Source organism: Lontra canadensis, unplaced genomic scaffold (genome assembly GCF_010015895.1).
Source record: "Lontra canadensis isolate GAN:19392208 unplaced genomic scaffold, GSC_riverotter_1.0 scaffold38, whole genome shotgun sequence".
In the NCBI taxonomy this organism is placed as follows: domain Eukaryota; kingdom Metazoa; phylum Chordata; class Mammalia; order Carnivora; family Mustelidae; genus Lontra; species Lontra canadensis.
The window spans coordinates 3,633,613-3,654,823 of NW_022631032.1; the positions used below are offsets into that span (position 1 = coordinate 3,633,613).

Consider the following 21,211-nt stretch of genomic DNA (forward strand, 5'->3'; position numbering starts at 1 on the left):
GTGGGTTTACAAGTAGAATATCCACAGGTTGTTGAAAATGCAAACCTGAAGACTGGCTGAAGGAGAGAGCTAGAGGTGTTAACACTAGACAAAGAGAGAATGGTTTCATTGAGAGAATAGAGTGAGAGATCACCATTCGGGTTGTGAACATGTGTGTGCATGTACATATGAAAAACATACTTTTTCTATTTCTGTTTATAGATGCTTATAGATCTGTGAAATACTGTCAGTTTATTGCCTTCCTCGTTTAAATTATAAGCTGTTTAAGGGAAAGGGCAGCATCTTCTAACCAGTAAATCTAGAAAAGTGCTGCATGTGAGAGATACGGAAGTTAATGTGGGTGATTATCTCGGTAAATAGAATTTATCATTTCCAGTGTTCCAGATTCTAACCAACTTCCCTTTCTTGGGGGCTTGGGGGTGTGTAGCACAAAGCGTCACAAAGTCCACAAAAACAACAACCCCCCTTAGATGGTGAGGTAAGTCTATATAATCACCTTTTCTTTGGAATTTTTTATTATTGCAATGGAAATGAAATGTTCTGTATGTGATTATCATGTGTTCTTAGTGGTCAAAATATTCCCATTTTCCTTACCCCTCCCAAAATTCTACTTATTCGGGAGGAGGTGACATGGGCCAGGGAGTTTATCCAAGTCTATAGATCGGGGGTTTTTAATCTAGACTAATGCATCTGGAGATTATTTATTCCCTTCCTGTATGCCCATCAGAAGTATCATCTCCCTCATCCATTTCAAAGCAGAGTGTGTAGTGAGAGGGAGACCTGAGAGCTGTGTGTGACAGGCATAAATGCTATTGGTATTGAAGTAAAAGATACTACATAGATTTCAGCTCCAGGGCTCACTTCCTGAGTGTGTATGTTATTGATTATATGGCATACACAGTTTTATAATATTAAGTAGTACATTTTAATTATAAGTAAACATGTAAAATTAATTGCTTAACCTTTTAAAAATGTACCTGTTTTGATCTGTTAAAATGAAACTTACTGAATATTTTATTGTAGTTGGCTTTTTTATTAAAAGCCATTTTTCTCTCTCTTTGCCTTCTTGTTTTTTTCAGTTTATGATCATTGCTCCCTTAAAAATGCATAAAAGCATTGTTTAATATGACTTTTGAATCTGCTTTCTATAAAGTAAATTACTTAAAAACCTAACAAGGGGCTTTACAAGTTTCAGCACAGAGGTTTTTAAAGCACAGGTGTTCCTGGAATGGTAAAATGCATTGTTTGAAATGTGTTTAATTATCCATTATAAAGGTTTTTTTTTTTTTTCTTTATCTCAGTGGATATATAGTCACTATTTCTGGTTATCTCAGAACTTAGCCATTGGTATAATACCTGAAAGAGTAACTCAGCTTTTTCAGTAGTCTTTTCTTCACAAGGTAATAATAAAGGTACAAACCTTTCACAAAGTTAATACTGTCTTTTTTTACCCCCAAATTTCCTTCTTAATGGTCATTCTGGAGTAAAGTCATTATTTAAAAATTTAAACTTCTCCGGAAAATAAGGTACAGTTTTTAAGTTTTCCAGGTGTACTCTTGCTTTGTCTGAGAAAAATAATGAAGAGATGCATAGACTAGAACTTACGACTCTTAGGTTTATTGTTTTTGTTACTGACTGATTAAATGACTACTAATTCTTTGTTACTGCTACAACTATATTTCAGCTTTCTCTTCTGTGAATAGAGAATAATCCCTGTTCCCTCCTTGCTTTAGTCAGTTTTTAAGCAATAAGATCATATTTGAAATTGTTTAAGCTCTTTAGAAGAGAATCATGATTCAGAATCAGTTTATTAGCTGTTAGGATACATGAATTCAAAATGATCGTGAATGTGATCCCATATGTTAGCATCTTCAGTGTGTCTTAATATATCTCTTTGCTTGTGTATTTGTGAAATATGTCATGTGTGTGCATAGTTTGTTTTTGACATTGCTCCATTTCTCTCCACCTCTCCAGTGTCCCTTCCCATCCAGAAGGTCTCAGCACACTGATGATAGTGCCTTGTTAGTGGTAAGAGCCTTGCACGAAATGGAGTTATATGTTGCTGTGTGTAGAGATTGGAGAACAGTCATTTTACTTCTCATTCAGAAAGTATCTAAATATCATAAAACATGATGAGCATCATTTCTAAATGCTTTACAAATAGAACAGGTTCCTACATTACTGTTCATGATTTACCCAGTGTTTCAGCAATCTGCCTCTTTGATTCAGATACCTTTGTTAGTGTTTCCAAAAGTAAAATGTTCACGTTGGGATCCATGTTGGCTTTGTGTGTGGGTTAGGAGGAGGGGGTATAATTTGTTTTATAGATGACATTTCTAATTCCAGGTGCATTTACTTTATTAATCATTAATTTGGTTGGTGAATCACCTGTGTGTCAAGTGATTAACTTACTCCATGACTAATTACACAACTGTGTATTTGCTGTGCTATTTTATTATCTATTTTAAGCTACTGAAAACCCCAAACTTACATCTCAGGATTATCCCTCCACGCCTCTTTTTTAAATTCTGGGAAAACATTAACTCGGAATGTTACCTACTGATCATTTTTAACACTGGTTTACTTTTAGTGCCTTTCAACAGCTGAAAATGAGTATAACATAAGAGCTGTATTGAAGATCTTAGAAAGTTTTATCAGCCTTGCAAGAGAATCCTAACATTTACAAAACTGCTTTCCCCATCATGTTTTATGATATTTTTTACAGTATGTTGAAAACTAGCAGTTCAAAAATGCAGTGTGTGTAGGGATTCCTGGCTTCTGTGCTGGTACGTGCTGCCGTTGTGCGCACTGCTGCATGGGCTGCAGACTAGGGTGTGAGCATCTTCCCACATAGACTTCCATTGTCAGTGCTTCTTTGTGTTCTGCAATGATAAGTTCCTTTGAGATGGATAAAGCACATTTTAACTGGGCAGTCTTAGAGCGAAATAAAACCACCACCCTCTGGAGTTTTAGTGGAAATTAATTGTCATGAGAAGCAAGTAACTTAAATTAATGCAGAAAGATATTAAGAGACACTACCGGAATTTATCTTTTACTCCTCACAGCAGTCTTAACAGGGAAGGTTAAACCTGTCACATTTTACAAACTGTTACTGAGACACAGAATGTTTTGTCCAGAATGCAATTTGTCCAGGGTCACATCGCTTAAGTAAGTGCAAGACTGGGCTCAAATCTTGATCTGGCTGACTTGAGAACCTGCATTAAACACCACGGTGTATTGCCTCTCGTACTGTAATTGAAAACAACTTAGGAGACTGAGGTGAGATTTAATAACACATATAGGAAGTGATAGAAGTCTGAGTGCCCAAGCTTCTTTGTCGAGGAAAAAGTGGAACTTGGAAAAGCAACTGAATTCCCTCAGTGTGAAATTTAAAATGGATTTTAGCCATTTATAGACCACACACACTTGTATTTTTCTCATCAGTATTCTTGTTTGACCTAAATGAGATGGCCTTGAAAAGCAAGCACCACATCTCATGTACTTTTGTATGCCAAATAATGGCCAACGCTATGCAAAAAAGAGTGTTTCAAAGCATACCTCTGATTTTCTCAAGACTACTCTTGATGGCTTTATAGGATAGAATTAAGTCCTAACTTTCTCTTTTTTTTAGAGAGGGAGCTGGGGAGGGACAGAGGGTGAGGGAGAGAGAATCTTAAGCTGACTCTACTAGCATGGAGCCCAACTTGGGCCTCAACTCAGGGCTCAATCTTTTGACCCTGAGATCATGATGTGAGCTGAAATCAAGAGCTGGACACTTAACCGACTGAGCCACCCAGGCACCCCAAGTCCTAACTTCTTAACATGGCCTACAAGTTCCTGCACACTCCGTCTCATCTCTCTAGGCTCATGCTATACCAGCATTTTTTCAGCTTTTCAGATAAGGCCAGCCCATTTCTACCTCACAACCTTTGGCAGATGCAGTTTCCCTCAGCATGGACTGCATCTCCCTCCCTGCATCGATCCATTGTGTAATTCCTACTCGTTTGCCAGGTATCAGCTTAAATGTCACACCTTTAAAACAGTTTTTCTGCAACCTACAACCCCCAAACCGCCGCTGTCATTTTTCTCATCCTTGTACTTTTAGGTGGGCGTTTATTGTTTTATATCTCTTCCCTCTTAGACTACAGGCTGTAAGCTTCCTGGGCACAGGGATGTTCTCTGTTGCAATACTCAGTCCCTGTCATTGTCCTTGGGATGTGTTAAGTGCTCAGTAAATATTTCCTCGGTGAACACATAAGTGCTATGTAATAATCACTCATTAAATTGTTTCATGATGAAAAGGTCTGATGATACAGCAAGGTGTAAATGTTAAATTTGATTTAAAGACCTTGAAGTATAGGATTTGAAATAACTATCAGTGGTGTTTAATATCCATGACATAAACCTTCTCTTAGGGCTGCCCTTCAGGCGTCTGTTGCTTTAGTCTCTATCCCATCTGCATCTATGTCTCATCTCAGAAACTAGAGACTATCCTAGGCTCATTTCACTTCCTCTTCTCTCCACTCCTTTTGTCCTCTGACAAATGAAGTGGCTTTTAGCCTTTTCATGTTTGAGATTGACAGTAATCCCAGTACATTTGATTATAAAGAGGCCCAGAAAATTGAAGAGGTGAAGCATACACAGTGTTAACTGTTTTCAGTCCTGTTCTTTGGTACATTTCCTTCATTTTTCTCTGCCTTAAGATAGATTAGGCTGCAGTGTTACCTTTCTTTCTTTCTTTCTTTCTTTCTTTCTTTCTTTCTGTCTGTCTGTCTTCCTTCCTTCCTTCCTTCCTCCCTCCCTCCCTCCTTCCTTCCTTCCTTCCTTTCTTTCTTTCTTTCTTTCATTCTTGTTTTTTGCCCACCTTCCACGAAAGAAACCTTGCTATCAACTGTCTTTAAAAATAATTCTATTTTATTGATAATCTACATACCTTTTTCTAAACATCCACATGTTTAAGTTGATTTATTCCATGATTCACATATTTGTGATCCTAGTTTACATATTTCAAAGTTATTTAACTTATAAAAGGTTTAATATATTTAAGCCTTTGGCATTTTGTTGTTTTAATAGGTATGGTCTTACCAATGCCCATTCTTTACAATGCTGTCTTCTTTGCCAGATTAAAAAACTGTCATATTTTGAGCAGTTTTATCTGTAATCAAAATTCTGTACAGTAGATTCTAATAACATTGTCTCTAATTATACCTCTAATTTACCTAATAGATATAGCGAATATTGCTGGTTGTATGTAGGTTGGTGAAGAAATAAAGGATTCAAAGAGAAAGAAAATTCCACTCACCCTCTTATAGGTCGTTTGGACACAGAGGCAGAAATGAAATTCATCCTTAAGGTGTGACGCAGAATCCTCGTATCCTATTTTCTCACATGAGAACTGTTACATTGAATTATAACATATGTAATTTGGATTAACATTGAAAAAATAATGTTCTTACTCATGCTAGTTCTGCTCAGTTAAAATGAGCTCTTTGACTGGATTTGTTTCCCCATCATAGGAAGAACACAGGACTTAATAGTTCAGTTTCTAAGGTGACTATGCTCAAAAATTTTGATGTTCTCAGTTTTAGTTCTGCATAAAACCACTTTTAATAAATCATGCCTGGTTTTTTGGGTTTTTTTTTGTGGGGGGGGGTTGGTTGTCACATAATCATTTATAAAATATTTTCCTTTGTGGTACTTAACTAGCCAGGCATTTTGCTGCACCACTGTTAATGTCATCTATGATGCCCTGAGGGCGGCGGCCATCAACATTGCATCCCAGAGACTAAGCAGTCCCCAGGATTTCATTAATGGCTCCAGAGAGTTCTGTGGCTAAAGATCAGTGCCACATCGGTTAGGCAGTATTGACAATCTCATTGAAAGTGATACCCACTGTGCTTTTTGTTATTCTGCTTGTTTCTGTCTCTTGATGGTTCCTTGAGGGATTTAATAATCAGGACAGAGGCAGAAGGTGCCACTTCAATCTCAGCCTGCCCATGCTGAATGGCCAGTTGGTCGGTTGTGCTATAATCCTCAGATCCTTCCAGTCACTGGTCTCCTTGGCATTTTCATCCAACCTTTTTTTGGAGACAGACCCAGAGGGCTGCCCTTGGGGGCCAGGGCAGGTGGGGCACTGACTTCCCCAGTGGTGTACCTCAGGTATGAGGTCCTTGAGGTTGAGCTTAGGCAGCATGGTATAGGCAGCTGGTATTGGATGAACCCAGATTCAAGATGACTGAAAAGAGTGCACCTTGGCCTCCTGTAAGCCGGCAGCCCAAAGTCCTTTCATATCTTGATTCATGTGTTATAAAGTACTGAAATAGTTTAAATTATACAAGAGGGAAAACCATTTTATAAGTTATGGATTTTTCCCCCAAAAATATTCTTTCTGCCTTATCAAAATCTTAGTAAACCATTTGTAAGTTTGTCCATGACCTTTCCTTTTCTAATTTCATTGACCAGATCTGCCCTGCCTGCCTGATGTTTTGCTAACATAAATGCTGCCTTCTTTTTCTTCTCTTTCTCTTTTAAAATGTAGTCGCTGGCAGGGTTGAATCAAGTGGGCTGTGCTGCTGCCCTGCCTCATTCTTCTGCCTTCATGCCTTTCAAGGTATCTCTTGTTCCTATAATGCACCAGGAGCTTTGGGGAGGGGTTGTGCATGAGAGGTCTTAAGTTTTCCAACAGATTGGTCCAATGGCAATATAAAATATAGGAATGCATGAAATATCTGTAAGCTTATGAAACTGTTTGTGAATTTAACATTAATTCCACTTGAAATTTTTGAAAGATTTACTGTACTAGATACACTCACAGAGCCTGCAGTCATTCTTTATATTGAGATTCTGTTTGAAATGTCACTCTGATTTTCCTATCAGAGGTTATTTTTTTGTCATGAGTTATTTTACTTTGGCTGATAAATAATGTCAACTTAACTTGGTTGTCTGATGTGTATGCAAAATAATTTCAGTCCCAGTCCCCAAAAGTGTCACCGCTCAAAACCTCATGTAGTAGAAGTCAACAAGCTATGGCCGGTGGGCCACCTGTTTATGTAAAGAGTTTTATTGGCACAGCCACTCCCATTTGTTCATGTGTGGTCTGTGGTTGCTTTCGAGCTTACTAGCAGAGCTGGAATAGGGCCTGCAAGCCTATATAAAGAGCTTGTGGTGTTTTATTTCTTGAAGACCTCTAGGAATGGTAATTCCACATTTGTTATCATATGATACAGAAGAAATTATTGATAATCTTCACTGTTAGAAAGTTCTCACCTTGTCTGACTTAGTAGGTCTGCCTCCCTGTGGTATACGCTTATTTCTTCTTTTCTTTCCAGTGTGGAGATTTTCTAGTCATTTAGCATTCTTTATGTAAAAATCGTTATATTTGAAAACTATTACAGTGCTGCCTTTGTCTTCCTACTACAGAAATTCTAGTTATTTTATGTGCCTTTCTCAGTCTCTTAATCCTTTTGAGCTTTCTCAAGTTCTCTGCCTTCCATTTTGGCTCCACAGTCCCCAACCAGAAACATATCCTTCACTCGAGCTCACGTGGTACTGACCATTAAACAAGGTTTTTCACGTCTTACTCTGAGCATTAGGTGGGCTCTTCTCATTTTGTTTAGTATCCACTGTAATTCTCATGTTTCCGTTACATTCCCAAATGATCATTAACTCCCATATCTTGTACCTTGTTTTTCTAAATACTTAATTTTGCTTTTTGAACATTTTTACTTCTCTGATTTAGCAGAATACTTTCACATTCTTGCATCATGTCCTTCTAAATGCTGGCCCCGACTTTATAACATCTGTAAATCTGAGAAGCCTTCTCTCTAGTTGTTATTGAAAATGCTCCACCTACCTGGAGGGCTTCAGAAGAAACTTTAGAATTTTCTTCGATGTTGACCCTGTGCTAGACTTTCTCAGCTAGGTTCCTTTTTGAATAACAACACGGAAAATTGAGGGATTCTTCTCAAAATTCTCTCAAGGAAGGTGTATAACTAGTATAGGAGATGTATAAGAGAGAAGCTAATTCATTACACTCCATGGATACCTCGTGCTTATTCTCACCCAGAATCATAGTTGAAAGAGGCCCAATCTGAATGTGCCAGCCGTTGTATGTTAAGTCTACCTTTCTGTCGGTCAAGACCTGCTGCAGTGTAAATGGTTAGTTTGAAAAGACTTTTTTTTTTTTATATCCCAGTTACTTTACAGCAGGTAAATATCTAGGCATGGGTTTATTTCTTTATTGCTTAACCAGACAAGTAAAAGTCGAGTTCTTGCCAATTTCTGTTTTTTGGTCCAGTTCTCCAAGAGTTCTCAAATATAGTTCATGGGCTTGAAGTGATTTGAACTAATTATGTCCATATCCTAGAATGCAAGTCACTTAGATTTTAAAAAAATCTTTACACCAGATTCTTATTTCTAGACTCAATTTTGAAGGAAAGTTGCATGTTTTTCTTTTATTCCAGGTAATCATAAATGTGGAAAGTACCCTCTCTTGAATAATAATTATCCCCAATATCTCTGTTTCTCCACAGAATGATGACAGATCTAATGCCATAACAAGTTCACCTACAACAGAAACAGGTAATAGACACAAAGGTACAGTTAGCCACATGAAGAATAATTCTTTACCAAGACTTTCTTGATAAATTACCTCTTAGCTAGCTGTGGCTTCCTTTTCTGAGAAAAGAAACCAGACCCCAAATTGGGAACTTCCTACACATTTTCCATTTTTTAATTCAACTGGTTGTTTAACTACTCAGCCATATGATATGAATGTATGAGCATGAGCTAGCAGGGCTATTGCTCGCAACAAGAGAATCTGTTCAATATCGTAACATTCATTCTGCCTTGATTGATATAGCAAAAATAACATGACAGTTAAATATATATACAAGCAGCCTTCCTGATTTCAAGGTTACTTTTCTGTACCGGATTTTGTATTAATAAACAAAATTACCATCTTATTTCATTACTAGGTTTGATTCGATCTTTGTACCATTTATTGAACTTCTGTGACGTGTGTCTGTTGTTATATTTATTTTTTTTCCATCTCCTTTAATCTTATTTTGCTTTTCCATGCTGATGTAGTTCATCATTCCCCTGCATATTCTTTTCCTGCTGCTATTCAGAGAAACCAGGCCCAGCGCCCTGAAAGCTTCCTTTTCCGAGCAGCTGTCAGGGCAGAAGCAAATAAAGGTAAGTCACAGTGACTACAGAGTGGGGGCAGGGGGGCTTTATATAATAACATTAACTATTATATGCTTTTCAACTTTTACTGTGAGATGTCACTTTGGCAAAAGCTTTAAACTCTGCATCTGTCTGTGATCTCACTAACATTAAAGCAGGAGAATCTTGTTTGAATTTAACTAGTTTCTTGGTAGCACCCAAAGGAGATTATAGGTTTGAAAAAAATTAAATACTCTTTCAGGGCTTTAGAGAATGTTCCTCTTTTCTGTAATGAGCTCCTTTTCAGATTTTTCTGGTGATAAAAACTGTTTTATCTGTTCTTAAAGAAATGAATCAGTACTTTTTTTTTTAAGACTTTATTCATTTGTTTTTTGAGAGAGAGATCACGAGCAGGGACAGAGGAGGGGCCACTGAGAGAGGGAGAGAGACAAGCAGACTCCCTGCTCAGAAGGGAGCCTGACACGGGGCTTGATCCCAGGACCCTGAGATCATGACCTGAGCCAAAGGCAGATGCTTAGCTGAATGAGCCACTAAGGTGCCCAAGTAATTCTTCTTTTAAATCTACTTAGTCTAATGTTTTTTAGTTAATATGACATACATCTGCCTGGCCTCCAAAGAGGTTACCTGGAAGTAGGAACAAACATTTCAAGTCAAAAATAGCTACTTTTGGGCGCCTGGGTGCCTCAGTTTGTTGAGCAACTCCCTTCGGCTCAGGTCATGATCCCGGACTTCCAGGATCGAGTGCCGCATCGGGCTCCCAGCTCCTTGAGGAGTCTGCTTCTCCCTCTGACCTTCTCTCTCATGCTCTCTCTCACTCATTCTCTCTCAAATAAATAAATAAAATCTTAAAAAAAAAAAAAAAAAAAAAGATGGGACACCTGGGTGGCTCAGTTGGTTAAGGCGCTGTCTTCGGCTCAGGTCATGATCCCAACATCCTGGGATCGAGTCCCACATCGGGCTCCTTGCTCAGCGGGAGCCTGCTTCTACATCTGCCTCTGCCTGCCACTCTGTCTGCCTGTGCTCACTCTGACAAATAAATAAATAAAATCTTTAAAAAAAAAGAAAAATAACTGCTTTTGGTGTAACTGATAGGTGCCCTAACAGTGAGATTTGTAATCAAACCAGAGTTGCACTGCATGTGGGATTGTAAATTCGTATGGAAAACTATTTACGTTATCTAATAATGTTGACATTTGTATATCCTGTGACCAGTAGTTTTGCTTTCTGAAAAATGTTTACCAGAAGATAGGTACAAAAATATTTATAGCAACGTCATTCATAATAGCCCCAAACAGAATGTCCATTAATGATACAGTGGATGAATAATTGTGGCATATCTGTATAATAGGATACCATGTAAGCCATAAAAGTGAACAGATTAATGTATACAGCAACATGGATAAACCTTATAAACATTGTCAATCAGATGAAGCCAAGCACAGAAACCATACATATATACACTATAGCTTCATTTATAGAAAGCTCAAAACTAATCCTGGTATTACAAGTCAAGGACATAGTTAAAGCCTGTGTCATTAGAAGTAACCTTTAGGTACTGATGGGCAGGGAGCATGAGAGGGACTTCTGGGTGTTGGTAATGTTGCATTTATTGACCTGATTGTGTCCACTTTGTGATAATAATTTATTGAGCTGTTTGCTAATGATTTGCATAATTGTCTCTGTGTTATTTTTCAATAAAAACATTTTAACCAGACAAAAGTGGTTGAACTAAATTGGTAATGGACATTTGATAATTTTTAACACAGTTTTCTCCCTGTTATTATGTATATTTGAAACCTTTCATTATAAAAACTTTTTTAAGAGCCCAGAAGTGGGAATCGCTGTACTTGTGCGGAACCTGTGACCATGTGGATCTAAGTATCTTTCCATCACTAGCAATTGCCCTTCTGTCTTACATATTCATATTTTTTTAGGTCATGCTTCACCCCTTCTTTCATCTTCTGCTCCTACCACTGACTCTGCAGATACCATAATGAGACCGAATTCAAGACAGAGAGAAGAAGAGCTGGAATTAATAGATCAACTTCGAAAAGTGTGTACCTTACCTTTCAGTTACACTTGTGCAGTGTTATTGCTAGAGCCCATAACCCTGCAATCACCTGTTCGCTGGCTTACTATTTTTAATAGAATCAATAAGTGCCTGTTGTGTACTGTTTTGGCCATTGTTTATAATCGTAAAAGAGATTTTGCTATGAAGGATATTCTTTTCAGCTTTTACTAGAAAAATGAGATGAGTTATTCTATAAAGCTCAATTCGTGGCCCTACTCATTTAAAAGTTTTTTCTGCCTCATGTAAGGTCATTTTTTTTAAGAGTAATAATAATTTGTGTGTATGGACAACACAAGTACGTATACATATAACATCACTGTAGTGTTTGTTTTATTTTGGAATTGAAAGAAAATCTAGTTCTGTTGTACTTTTAATTGTAATTACAGAAAATTGTAAATGCATTTCTCCTGTATTTTGCCCATACTGTGGCCTGGCTGCCGTATATATGTATTAGATCTCCTTCTTAAGTTACTGACTTGACACAGAAGGATAAAATAGGGATTGTGGTACTTAAGTTATTTGCTTTTTATCTTGATTCCTAATTAAATATATTTCACTGTAACTCCATTATGTCCTCTGTGTCAGCCACTCTTCAGTTAACATGTTACACATTCTCCTGTTTTTTTAGCATATCGAGTACCGGCTGAAAGTATCACTGCCTTGTGACCTTGGAGCAGCTCTAACCGATGGTGTTGTTCTTTGCCACTTGGCCAATCACGTGCGGCCTCGATCTGTCCCCAGCATTCACGTCCCCTCACCAGCTGTAGTAAGTACATCATGCTTAAAAAAAAAATAAAAAGCTGGCTATTCATCAGATATTTATTATATACAATGGCAAGCATTGTGCAGAATGCCCAGGATACAAATGGGAATAGTCCAGTCCCTGTCCTCCCAAGTCTCACTTCTATGAGAGAAAAGATCAGCGTGGTAACAACGATTAGTAGCAGTTGTTACAAGAGAGCTATGTAAGAGGTTGCTGTAGGAATACAAAAACGGACCACTTAACTCTGCCTGGAGAGTTCAAGCAAGCCTGCCCAGAGGGGGTAAAATTTGAATTCGATCTTAAAAGTGTGAGTAGGAATTTGCCAGCATAGGGGCACCTCACTGGCTCAGTTAGTACTGAGTTGCCCATGTTGGGCATAATGGTATTGAGAAAACTGGACAGCAACATGCAGAAAAATGAAACTGGACCCCTTTCTTACACCATGCATTCAAAATACACTCAAAATGGATGAAAGATGTAAATTTGAGACAGGAATCCCCTCAGAATCTTAGAGGAGAACACAGGCAGCAATGTCTTTGACCTCAGTCACTGCATCTTCTTACTAGACATGTTTCCAGAAGCAAGGGAAACAAAAGTAAAAATAAACTATTGGGACTTCATCAAGATGGAGATTATTTTTTCAAAAACAGACAAATCCATGAGAGACTGTGGACTCTGAGAAACAAACTGAGAGTTTTGAAGGGGAGGGGGCTGGGGGTTGGGTGAGCCTGGTGGTGGTATTAAGGAGGGCACGTATTGCATGGAGCACTGGGTGTGGTGCATAAACAATGAATCTTGGGACACACGCAAAAAATTAAAAATAAAAAATAAAATGACTCAGAAGATTATTTTTTAAAAAAGGAATTTGCCAGAGTAACAGAAAGGGGATAAGGCATCCTCCCATAATATGCCTAGATTCAAAGGAGAGGGACAGTCCTGACATATTCAAGGAATTCCTAAGTTGTGTAGAGTGGGTGATACACACAGTGTGGTTACAAGTGGTAGGAGATGTAGCTAAAGAGGTAAGCCAAGGGCCATGTGATAAGGGTGTTATATGTACCATGTCGGGGAGTTAGAAGTTTATCTTAGTGGAGACAATGAAGAAACAATGAAAGAATTTGAGGGGGAAAATGTAATTATAATTTCAGTTTAGAATGAATCTATTTTGGGAGTTGAATTGGCATGATCTAGTGACCAACCTTGGGTGGAAAAGGAGGGAAAATATGCATTCAGGATGACTGGCAGGTTGTTGTTTTTTTTTTTTAAGACCGCTGGTCAGATCTGGAAGTCAGTATCAGGGGCTGGTAACCCAAAACAGGAGCAAGTTTAGGGTTGACACTCTCCTTTTTTTTCCCCCTTCAAATTTTCATAAAAATTTCAAACCTTCAGAAAAATTGAAACTAATACGAGAAACACTCTTAAAGCATCTACCTAGATCTGACACTCATTTTGTTTTGCAGTCTTACTTTGTGTGTGTATGTGTGTGGTGTGTTTCAACCATACTATTTAAAAGTTGCAGATAGGGACACCTGGCTGGGTTAGTTGGTTAAGTGTCTGCCTTCAGCTCAGGTCATGGATCCCAGGGCCCTGCATCCAGCTCCTTGCTCAGTGGGGAGCCTGCGTCTCCCTCTACCTGCTACTGCCCCTGCTTGTGCTGTGTCACTCTCTGACAAATAAATAAGTAAAATCTTAAAGTAAAATAAAAGTTGCAGATAATATAAAACTTTACCCCCAAAATATTTCAGAAAATTGTCCTAGGCCATCTTGATCTTTTCTGTAGCCTATAGCCAATGACTGACTGACATGGGGGCCAAGTCCTTCTGCCTTAAGGTGGGAGAGAAGCTTCCTGTGGGAACAGGCTGAAAGAGGAGGGAATATAGCGAGCCACTAGCAGCCAGTGGGAGTCGGGGTATAAGGTAAGATGAAGTGTTATGGCATAAAACACCAACAGCATCCATAAGCTATATTCACATTTCCCCAGTTCTAAGAATATCTATCTATCTTTCTTTCTCTCTTTCTTTCTTTCTTTCTTTCTTTCTTTCTTTCTTTCTTTCTCTTTCTTTCTTTCTTTCTTTCTTTTTCTTTCTTTCTTTCTTTGACAGAGAGAGATCGTAAGTAGGCAGAGAGGCAGGCAGAGAGAGAGGAGGAAGCAGGATCCCTGCTGAGCTGAGGACCCTGGGACCACGACCTGAGCCGAAAGCAGAGGCTTAACCCACTGAGCCACCCAGGCGCCCCTCTAAGAATATCTTTCACAGCTATCCTCCCTCCTCTCTCCCTACCCAGCATGCACACACACACCACACCAGAATATAATCAAGGTTCCCAAGGATGCTATTCATTTGTAACGTGCTTAAAACATTGTCTGACCTTTCAGAAGGTTTGACCTCATCTCATTTCCGGTCATTTGTTATTATTTAGCAGGCACTTCCTGTTACAGATTCTTGACTCTTCTATATAGGCCTGTAGATGGCCTCTTTTGGACACTCAGCTTGCTGCCCCTCCAGATACAAATCATTTATCCCTCCCAAGGACCTTATATTCTTCTAATTATAAAAGCTGCTTTGTTACCAAGGTCCCAGAGGTGATGATGTGGCCCTGTCCCCTCTGGCACATCTACAAATAGAGGGTTGCGTTTGCTTCTAAGGAAAACTGGTAGCCACTTTTTTTTAATTCAGTGACCTCTGAAAACCGGCCTTCAGTTTTGTGTGGGAGAGGCAGAGAGGAACAGTAGTCCTACCAAAGTCAGCTGTGCTCCCAGAGACTGGAAGGACCTGGTTTTGGTCCTAAAGGTGATATAAAGAATAGGCATTGATGGGCTATTTCACAACACCAGTAAGGAAAGGGTTTATACCTACTTTGCGCTCTTCCCTGTTTCTGTCAACTGAGTTAGGGGCGAGAACTAATTTTAATAATCGAAAAAGGGCAAACCTGTCATTTTTCATTTCCGGAGGGGATGCCTAGGAAGTAGCAAACAGCTAATATAGAAAGTGGAATTTGAGAGTAAGGGTGACTGAGGTTCTTTACGTTGATTACCAGAAAACTGTGCCTTCCGTGTAAGAGTGTAAAGTACACAAAGGAAAAGTAAAACTGTTTTACAAATACTTAACTGCCTAAAGAAATAAAACACGTGGATCTTCTTGTTAGTCAGAAATATGGGTATAACATGAGATGAGAGAATTTAAAACTTACTACTGAAGTCAACGACAAAACTTAACTCCTGTTTATGAGTACCTATCCAGTGCCAGGCATTTAGCCAGGACCGAAGGTACAGAGATGAGATACAAGTGGTGCAGTCTCCCAAGAACATTAAGTTCTCTTTTAGAAACCAAAAAGAGAAGAAGTATTTCATGAAATAGCTTTGACATTTAAAAGCAAGTAGGCCTATTAAAGGGTCCCTGGCTGGCTCAGTCAGTAGAGCACGCAACTCTTGATCTCGGGGTTATGAGTTCAATTCCCACACTGGGTGTAGCGATTACTTTAAAAAAAGAAAAATTCAAGGAGGCCTATTAAATAAAACTGTTCAAGAGGGGACCTTTTTGATTAATAAATGACATACACAGCTAAGAGAAATGTAAATACTAACACTTCTCAAATTATAACATTTGGGAGTTAAAAACAAATGGACTCTGACTCAACCAGTTGAAAATTATCCAGCATTTCAATTAAAACAAACAAACAAAAAACACCTCAGACCAAAAACCCTACTTTAAAATTGTGATAATGATTTTATAAATAAGTTAATATTGTGTTAATGAGGTTTCTCTTCTAATACTCTATTTCAGTATAAATATTTGCATCTGTTTTTCCTTGCTGTGGATTGCCTTCCTTTGTCTTAGACTATATTGCTTATTTTGTTCTTCTGGCCATACAGAGAGCTTTGTAACTTACTTTCTTAGTAGAAGTTATTTTGTGAGGGGACTATAAAATTAAAGCCATATACAAATGGAAAACCATAGAAGTTTCTTTATGGCTCATTAAAGCATGGGAATTTATTGTAATTCTTTGAAAAGTGGCTAATTACAATGCTGAGTATATAACTTAAAAAAAAACAAAAACAAAACCACTTTCTTGATATATTGTAAGAACCAGGATTTCTTTTCCCTAATTAAAAAAAAAAAGTGATGCCTCATTATAAGGGGAGGTCTCCTGTCCAAGCATTTCAAAAGAAACTCAGAAAGACATGATAGGTTATAATTCATCATTCTTTGCTATTTTGGGAGAGGGTCAATGATGTTTGCTAAACTGCTGTTTGGTTTAATAGGCATAGGTGTTATGTAGTATGGTTCACATTCTTAGAAATGTACTAGTGAATCCTATAAAAAAATCATCAACAACTCACTGAATGAACCACATCTCCAAGGTAAATGACCTGAAAAACTCTTGAATCATTTCAAATTTTAGAATAGTGGGAAATTGTTTATTTCTTGTTCCTTTTGGTTTAGATTATGGTCTTGTTGAAATTGCTTTGTCCTCCAAAACCTGCCTAAGATTTCTTATTCAGATCAGGCTGTACATTAGAGAATTAGAACAGGCTATACATGGCTGTAAAACCATATATTATGTCATCCAAACTTCTGGAAAACCTTTTGGGGATAGCAGGTTCTGTGAGACTTGACTTAAGGCAAAATCATGAGTCCTGCATTCCATGGTGATGGTGCGTCTACGGCATGGGTCCTTTGGACTAGCCATTCTGTTGGACACATTTGTAGCCTGGGATCAGGCATTCCTAGGGCTCTTCAGGCTCCATGAACTCTGTAATTTGCATACATTTGTATTTTTCTCAAGAGTAGATTCACAGCTTTCTCCAGACTATAATGAGTTTGATCCCATTTATGAAATACTGTCCTGTATCCCTGGAATTTGGATAAATGCTAAAGGAAGAAATGACTGGGGAGAAAGCTGATTGTTCCTCCTTCCTCTTCACCTTCATCAGTCAGAACCGTGCTGCCTAAAGGGAAAATCTCAAAGGACATTTTCTCTTTTGCTGCCTCCCCCACGTCCCCACCCCTAGCAAAGATAGAGACATCTTTTATGTCTTCGGGTGCTAGTAGCCTTCATGGAGGTAATGTTTGGTTAGTTTCCATGATCACCATTCTGAGCCTTCATGTAGTCAGACCTGTTTCACTCTCGCCTCCCATGGATGTTGGCATCTGAATGGTAGAGTTTCAGAAATGTAGGGGTTCTTTTTTTTTTTTTTTTAAGATTTTTATTTATTTATTTGACAGAGAGAGATCACAGGTAGGCAGAGCAGCAGGCAGAGAGAGGAGGGGAAGCAGGCTCCCCAGTGAGCAGAGCGCCCGATGCAGGGCTCAATCCCAGGACCCTGAGATCATAACCTGAGCCGAAGGCAGGGGCTTAACCCACTGAGCCACCCAGGCGCCCCTTTTTAAATATATATATATATATATATATATATATATATTTTTTTTTTTTTTTTTTGACAGAGATCACAAGTAGGCAGAGAGGCAGGCAGAGAGAAAGGAGGAAGCAGACTCCCTGCAGAGCAGAGAGCCCAATGTGGGGCTCAGTCCCAGGACCCTGGGATCATGACCTGAGCTGAAAGCAGAGGATTTAACCCGCTGAGCCACCCAGGCACTCCTTAAATACTTTTTAAAAGGGGTTCTTCTTTTGTAGAATGAAATGCCCAGTCCCTTTCTTATGCTAAAGTCCATGGTGCCCTGTTGACACACCCTTGGCCTTCTCTGGAAAACCCAGACCAACATCCTGGTTTGCTTAGCTAAGGTCTCTTTGTAATAAGAGAAGCTAGTTACACTGTTTCTATTTTCATTTTTAAAGGCAGAAAGGGAAACTGGTATAGGGAGAGGGAATGTCTAGCCAGTTAAAAGCATTTGTAAAAAGCATTTGTCTGGTGTTTTTTTTGCCCAACTTCCCTTGAAGTTAAGCCCTTGTCCTAATAGCTTTCACCCCAGTGATTTTTTCTTTTGTGCCTCAGTTTACCTTATGTCTCCCTCTTTAGCTAGGAGTTGAGAAGACCACATCATTTGTCCAATGAACACCTGCTCTTTCACATGTAAAAAGTGGAAGAGAAGGAGCCCAGCTCCAGTGTGAATTAGCCAGTATGAACCCCCATGGTGTTTTTCCTCCTTCTGTTAAGATCATGATTCTACCATTAATGTTTCTGCCATTAATATTTCACTCTCTTTTAAAAAACAAAACAAACAAAAAACCTTTTTTACCTCAATGATGAAACAACTTGGCAGTGGCAAGAATGGGTACTGTCCTAGAAACCTAATTCCTATCCCCTTTCAGGACCTTTTTGAAAGTGCTTCGATTTGAAATTCAGAAATTATTATTGGGGTGCCTGGCTGGCTGTCAGTGGAACATGCAGCTCTTGATTTCAGTGTTGTGACCTCAAGCCCCATATTTGGGTGTAGAGATTACTTTAAAAATAAAATCTTTAGGGTACCCGGCTGGCTCAGTTGGTTAAGCGTCTGTCTCTCGGCCCAGGTCATGATCCCAGGGTCCTGAGATCGAGTCCCACATCAGACTCCCTGCTGAGCAGTGGAGTCTGCTTCTCCTTCTCCCTCTGCTGCTGCTCTCTTTTTCTCTGTCAAGTAAATAAATAAAATTTTCTAAAAAATTAAAAAATAAAGTAAAATCTTAAAAAAAAATTTTAAATTTATTTTCAGTTAAACTGGTTTGTTTTTTTTTTTTAAGATTTTATTTGACAGACAGCGATCACAAGTAGGCAGAGAGGCAGGCAGAGAGAGAGGGGGAAGCAGGCTCCCTGTCGAGCAGAGAGCTGGATGCGGGGCTCAATCCCAGGACCCTGGGATCATGACCTGAGCCTAAAGCAGAGGCTTTAACCCACCGAGCCACCCAGGTGCCCCTAAACTTTTTTTTAAAGATTAATTTATTTTAGAGAGGGTGCACAAAAGCAGGGCAGGGGGAAGGGGCAGAGGGAGTGGGAGAGAGAATCTCAAGCAGACTGCTTTCTGAACGCGGAGCCCAATGCAGAGCTTAATCTCACGACCCTGAGATCATGACCTGAGCCAAAATGAAGAGTCAGTTGGACACTTAACCAACTGAGCCACCCAAGTACTCCTTTAAAAAGTTTTCTTTAAATTATTTTCCTTTCATCCCACATTCGTAGTTGTTATAATAAAGCCAGTCCTAGCCCCTGCTCCCTTTCTCAGGCTGAGATTATAGTTCTTCAGACACTATTTTATATCTATTTAATTTCTCCTGTGCTCGTGATGTAATATCATATTCCATCTTTGAAGAAAAACCCAGGTATTCACAAGTGAAACCTTTGTTTTCTAGAGGTGGTACAGGCTTCCATCTGCTTACGTGTGTAAAAACGCTAAGGCAGAGTTCGTGCAGACATTTGGCTTCTCTGCCTGATGCTTAAACATGTTGGAGAACAGCCAATGAATTTGAACATTTGAATTTGTTAATCATTCTGGGAAGTGGAATTCTTATTTCTACCTTATAATCTATATATAACCCACTAGGTTAAAAACTTTTTTTCACAACTTTAGGTCATGTGGTAACACTTCGTTCTTAGTAAGAGACCTTTCCAGAAACAAGCTTACTAAGTAGAAGTTAGGGAAATTAACTTTGCGAAATCTGCATCCTTTGGAAAACAGGTTCTTTAATCCAGTCTTTTAAAATTCATATGTTTAAAAGCATTCCAAGATTACCACTGAGTAGAGACGTGATGCACCCATAGTATATTTATGAGTAAAAGATGTTGATTTTTTTTTTTAAATTATCTTCTTTCATGAAGACTGCAAGGAAATAAAGTTTGGCTGTGATTATATTTGAATGGTAGGGTTGTGGGTAACTTCTTTGCTGTCACTACAAATTTTCTTCAGTCAATATTATTTTAAAATGGATAAAGTTAAATAGCTGTCTCTAAAATTTTTCTGTATTTTGCACTTGCCTTACAAAAAATCAAAGTAAAATGTCTAAAGTAGGGAGTGGCAAACTATGGCCCAAGGCTAGCCCCCATTTTTATAAATGAAGTTTTACTGGAATACCCATTGCTTATATATTGCCTGTGGTTGCTTTCAAGCTCTTAGCAGATCTCCTGTAGCCTTGAAGACTGACATTTATTATCTGATCCTTTAAGAAAAAGTTTGCTGACCCTGTAGTCTAGAATGTTGAATTTACAAAGCAACTGGCAAGAGTATTTTTAAACTTTAGAGTAACACCACATTTTCCTTCCTTTGTAGCCTAAGTTAACTATGGCAAAATGCAGGCGGAATGTGGAGAATTTCCTAGAAGCTTGCAGAAAAATTGGTGTACCTCAGGTAATAAATTTATCGTTTCTTATATTGCCTAAAGAGACTTGGGTATTATTTTTCTAAAATTTTTTAGAAATGAGAGTATCTAAAATCTTACAGGACTCGCTTTAAACAAAGTTGGTAATTACTAACATGATGTTGTGTTACTAGAGTCAGTCAGTATACTGGTGAGCAGTTTTCCTTAATTATTTCCAAGGACCAAGCAAAAAAAAAAAGTAATATACATATAAATTTAAATATATTATAATACTTAAAGCTAAGTAATCAAAAATAGATATTTTGACATTTTCTGAAACATTCCTACTTGCTTGTATACATCTTCATACATAAGACTCCGGGCTTCAGAATGAGTGCATCTCAGACTGAGAATGCTTCCTTTGGTTTCAGGTTTTTTGACATATACTTTAATACATTTTAAAAATGTTAATTTTAAAATAATTTTAGACTTAGAAAAATGTAAAAATAGGACAGATCTAGAATAGTCACTCTCTGTGCTGCTGTTCCGGTCCTGTTAACATCATCTACATAAACATAGTATGTCATCCAAACTGACAAACGCTGGGACAGTGCTGTTAACCACATCAGAAACCACACTCAGATTTCACTAGCTGTTTTCACTAAGCTCTGATACTTTGGAATTGAGCACACAGGAGGCCATTTCTAGGCATTTGTCCTGCTCTTGAGACTTACTGTCTCTAGGTTCCTCAGTTACAACTTTCTTACCCTTTAATATACAAATAGTTAAACGTTATAGATGCAATTAAGAGACATGAACTTGATGCACTTTTTATTCAGTTATCCTTTTAAAAACAATGATGTTAAACCAACTAAGCATGGTACTCTTATTTTTATTTTTATAAAAATAACTGAAATTTACATTTGTGGTATTAACAAGGACCTTTTTTTGTTTGTTTTTGTGGA

The 21,211-nt window shown here is 38.3% G+C and overlaps 1 protein-coding gene across 14 annotated transcripts in view; it reads left to right on the forward strand.

The window, feature by feature from the left end:
- LRCH3 (leucine rich repeats and calponin homology domain containing 3) overlaps window positions 1-21,211 on the forward strand; it is a 136,688-nt gene that overhangs the window by 82,715 nt on the left and 32,762 nt on the right. For 4 of the 14 annotated variants that reach the window (XM_032869414.1, XM_032869422.1, XM_032869418.1 and 1 more), the window contains exons 13-20: window positions 428-478; window positions 1,975-2,028; window positions 6,539-6,610; window positions 8,532-8,580; window positions 9,088-9,195; window positions 11,121-11,239; window positions 11,886-12,023; window positions 20,219-20,296. In XM_032869414.1, the coding sequence (XP_032725305.1) occupies window positions 428-478; window positions 1,975-2,028; window positions 6,539-6,610; window positions 8,532-8,580; window positions 9,088-9,195; window positions 11,121-11,239; window positions 11,886-12,023; window positions 20,219-20,296 (669 nt within the window). Of the gene's footprint in view, window positions 1-427; window positions 479-1,974; window positions 2,029-6,538; window positions 6,611-8,531; window positions 8,581-9,087; window positions 9,196-11,120; window positions 11,240-11,885; window positions 12,024-20,218; window positions 20,297-21,211 lie in introns of those variants that run through there. The other 10 variants (XM_032869417.1, XM_032869421.1, XM_032869415.1 and 7 more) reach the window with 9 other exon arrangements.